Source organism: Numida meleagris, chromosome 1 (genome assembly GCF_002078875.1).
Source record: "Numida meleagris isolate 19003 breed g44 Domestic line chromosome 1, NumMel1.0, whole genome shotgun sequence".
NCBI classification, from domain to species: domain Eukaryota; kingdom Metazoa; phylum Chordata; class Aves; order Galliformes; family Numididae; genus Numida; species Numida meleagris.
In genome coordinates, this window is record NC_034409.1 from 159288831 (window position 1) to 159293401 (window position 4571).

Genomic DNA, 4571 nt, shown 5'->3' on the forward strand with positions numbered 1-4571 from the left:
AAAGATAAGCCCCTCATAAAGGTCACGGCGTCCTACCTTGGGTTTCCCCCCAGCTATACTGGGCCCCGGTCGACCTTCTTTATTGCGCTCGTTGATTCAGGGGCGGATGTGACAGTCATCTCTAAGTCAGATTGGCCAGAGGATTGGCCAACAGGCCCACTTCAAATGATCAGAGGGGTGGGTGGAGTTATAACAGCGTGGAAATCCCTAGCAAAGGTAGAGATCGTTGCAGTTGCCCGCGATGGGACTTTGGAAAAGCCAGCCCTGCTCGTCCCACTGGTCGCAGAGATTCCGAGAACTTTGCTAGGTCGAGATTATTTGACAGCAATTGGCACACGGATCACAAATTTATAGTTAGGGCTACTGTCCACCAGCTGTCCATCGTGTATGCGATTCCACTGCAATGGAGACAGGACGCGCACCCTGTTTGGGTGGATCAGTGGCCCCTAACCCAAGGAAAGCTTGCCGCGCTTCAACAGCTAGTTACTCAGGAACTTTGGCTAGGGCATATAGAACCCTCCCTTAGCCGATGGAACACCCCGGTGTTTGTAATCAAGAAACGCTCAGGAGCCTTCCGTCTCCTACATGATTTACACGCAGTGAATTCCCAGTTAATACCTTTTGGCCCAGTGCAACAAGGAGGTCCTGTGCTCTCCGCTGTGCCCAGAAATTGGCCTCTAGTGGTCATAGATCTTAAGGATTGTTTTTTTCTCAATCCCTTTGGCGGAGCAAGACCGAGAAGCATTTGCCTTTACCGTGCCAGCTCCCAGTAATCAAAGCCACACTGATAGGTATCAGTGGTGCATTTTGCCGCAAGGAATGGCATGTTCCCCCACCATCTGCCAGCTTGTGGTCGGCAGGATCCTAGAGCCGTTGAGAGGTCAATTCCCTGCCTGTCAGATACTGCACTACATGGATGATCTCCTGCTAGCAGCCCCTACGGATCTAATCCTGGAGGCACTAGAAATTCGGGTGCTTAGCGCGCTTACTGCAGCAGGGTTCACTATTTCACGAGAAAAGATACAACACGGCTTGCCCGTGGAATATCTAGGCCATCTGTTCGGCCCTGATATGGTCCGGCCGACAGGCCTTAAAATCTTGCCCCAGATCAAGACCCTATGGGACGTTCAGAAGTTGGTCGGGGCTATCCAGTGGGTAAGAAACGCTCTGGGCATTCCCCCTCAGGTGATGAAACCCTTCTATGACCAGTTAAGAGGATCAGACCCCAATGAACCCAGGGAATTCATCCCTGAGATGGCGGCAGCATGGGAAGAAATTATGAGCAGGCTAATGCCACTACAGAGTTATTGAGCAAACTGCTCATGGATGTGGACAACATCAGACATGCGGTGTTACAAAACAGAGCCGCAATAGACTTCCTCTTGCTGGCTCAGGGCCACGGATGTCAGGACGTGGAAGGTATGTGTTGCTTCAACTTATCAGATCACAGTGAGTCAATACACCAGAAGCTGACATGGATGAGAGAACATACTCAGAAGATAACGGTTGACAATGATCCGTTTGGCGACTGGCTGAAGAACCTGTTTGGCGGACTTGGACCGTGGGTCATCCAGATACTCAAAGTAGTTGGTGTAGTACTCTTAGTGTTTATTTGTATTGTGTTTTGCTTGCCATGCTTAATGGGATGCTTGCAACAGTGCTTACAGAGAATGATGGAGCAAGCTTTTGATCAGCGCATGGAATACCATAGGCTACGAGAACACTTGTAGTAAACCATAGGACAGATAAAATGAAATGCGCACTTATATAATGTGCAAATATTATAGTTTAAGCAGTAGAAGATGTAGTTGGGGAATAGATTAGAAAGGGTCTGGGGAACTCGCATGCGCGCTGTAATGGGTGTCATGACTTTTTTGGGCATGGGGAGGGAGAAATTGTAGTAGGCAGCAACCGAAGGTACGGGCTGGGACGCACTAGGACACCTCCCCTGCCCAGAGCTTGTGGGCGTAGACGAAGCGAACAAAGAGATAAGGGAGATAAGGAAGGATACATTGATATAAGACTTTGTAACGATGCAATAAACGCCATTTTACCGCTCACCATATTGGTGTGTGCACGTGTCAGGATGGTCGGGGACTAGGTGTTAGTCCTTGCAAACAGGGTGCAGTTCACGAACAGAATATCTTGTGTTGAGTAATCAGCAAATATATGCTATTTCTACTTTTTCACACCAGCTATTTCTAAGGACAAGTTGTGCAAATACATTGTGCTCTACTTCTTCAGATCAGTCTCTCTAATTTAAAGATAAGGATGTTGTTGTGTATTAGGGGAATAATGGAGCACTCGGGCTGTAACGTGGAAGGCCCTTCCCCATTTGCTTGCTATTGGCTGACCTACTTTACTTGAACCTGTGTCGTAAGACGGGGAGGCTGTACTTCTTTGTTTCCATAACAAGGTGTATAACTACCCTGTATATGGCCTTTCGGAAGTAAGAGGTCAGAAGCAGGAGATTCAATATGATTGGCCAGGAGCCCGCGTGAGCTTCTGGAACAGTCTAGTAAAGGATAAGAAATACTATATAGTTCTGTAACTTTTACCAATAAACACCATTTTGCTGTTCATCATATTGATGTGTTTTGTGCAGTAAGCTGGCCAGGACCGGGTTTTGGTTCTCTGCGTGCAAGGGTAATACGAAAAGGGTCGCCGGAGTTCGGTAACAGGATGTGATGTTGGACAATGTTAAAGTCCTTGCAGAAGTCAAGGTAGAAGATATGACCTCAGATATATCAAAGAATCTCCCATCTCACTCTGGTAATTGGAGCAAGACATCTGTATCTTATTTCAACAATATTCTGCAACTTCTTTTAAGACTTAAAAAGTATTCAGTTCTGTAATGGTTTCATAGAATCACAGAATAATCATAGAATTACTTGGTTTAGAAGGGACCTTCAAGATCATTTAGCATCAAGCCCGTGCCATGGGCAGAGATGCCACCCACTAGATCAGATTGCCCAGGGACCCATCTAACCTGTCCTTGAACACATGCAGGCTTAACATTGAAATGCAGCTAAGCTCCCTCATATTGTTCTCTCATCTCCCCTCCTCTGCAGGACAAGAGAAGAAAATACAATGAAAAAAATCCTCATGGGCTGAGTATAAGGACAGGGAGAGCACTCACCAGTTACCAGCATGAGAAATAATGTAATTTATTTCCTCTTTGTAACAGACTAGAATAGTGAGAACTAAAAGTTAACTAAACCCACCTTTTCCTGCATAAACCTTCTTCCCCCTCTTATCTCTGAGTGGTGCAGGGGAATGGAGAATGAGGGTTGCAGTCAGTCCATAATGCTTTATATCTGCCACTCCTTCACCCTCACTCCAGCACGGAACCCATCCCATGGGATGTCTTCTTTCCTGAACTTGATCCTCTGCGAATTTCCACAGGCTGCAGCTTTTCAAGCACTGCTCCAACACAGGTCTGTATCACAGGGTCTATCCTTCAGAAGCAAACTGCTTCAGCAGTGGCCCCCACAGGTGACAGATTCCCCAGCTCTCCTGCCCCACCCTCTTCACAGTCTGCAGCTCCACCTTGGGGCTGCTCCTGTGGAGGCTCTCCATGACCTGTGGCCTCTTTCAGGCCTCATCCACTGCTGCACCATGGATCTCCATGGCTGCACCGTGGGGATCTGTTCCATGTGTTGCCATGGCCAGTAGGGGACAGCCTGTTCCACCATGGGCCTCTGCACAGACTGAAGGGAAAATTCTGCTTTATGCCTGAAGAAATTTTTGCCCTCCTTCTGCACTGACCTTGATGTCACCAGGGTTGCTTCCATCAACATTTTCTCACTCTTTTCCATGGTGGTAAAGCAGACTTTTTACATTTTCAAATATGCCATCACAGAGATGCAACAAGCATTTATCTTTGGCTTAATCTTGGCCAGTCACAGCTCCCTTTTTGAGCCGTCTGCAAGTGCTTCTGTTCAACACAGGGGTAGTGTGTGGACTCTTCCCACAATGTCCATCCCTTCAGCCTCCCTGCTGTGAAAACCTTGCCATAGAAACACAGGGCAAGTAATTACAGAAAAGAGTTCTAATAAACTTATCTTGAAAGATTTTATGTTTTATTCTGTTCTTACTTTACTCTATTTTAACTGAACTCTTAGAGAAAACAAAGAAAGTTATAACAAGTCCAGGACAACACATACCGTAGAACAGTAGATCATAAGATAAAAGGTTATTTTATAAATAACATTTACATATTATAACTGTCATGTTTGTCTCTACAGGATTTTTTTTCAATTTTGAGTATGTTATATTCATTAGCTTGTTTAGAGTACAACATAGCACTGATGACAGCACAATACAAAGAAAATAAAGAAATCCCAGTAGTCTGTAGAGTCATCGAAGACTGCCATAAGATTTTTTCAATAAAACCGTTTTAGCAAATTCTGTTTCCAGCACATCAGAAGACAGAGTTTGCTTCACTTTCCTTATAAATTAATTGTTCTATAATTCTTAAGATGTATCGTGATAGAATAGAAAAATGCTGAACAAAATAACCATATTTGCATTTGTATTTGCTTATGTGTTTGTGCCCTCTTTCCCTACAA

General features: G+C 45.3%; 1 protein-coding gene across 1 annotated transcript in view; it reads left to right on the forward strand.

The window, feature by feature from the left end:
* Positions 1 to 1311, forward strand: part of LOC110402288 — a 10693-nt gene extending 9382 nt beyond the window's left edge. Inside the window, 2 exon segments of the mRNA XM_021404247.1 lie at positions 174 to 704; positions 706 to 1311. Coding sequence (XP_021259922.1) covers positions 174 to 704; positions 706 to 1311 — 1137 coding nt within the window.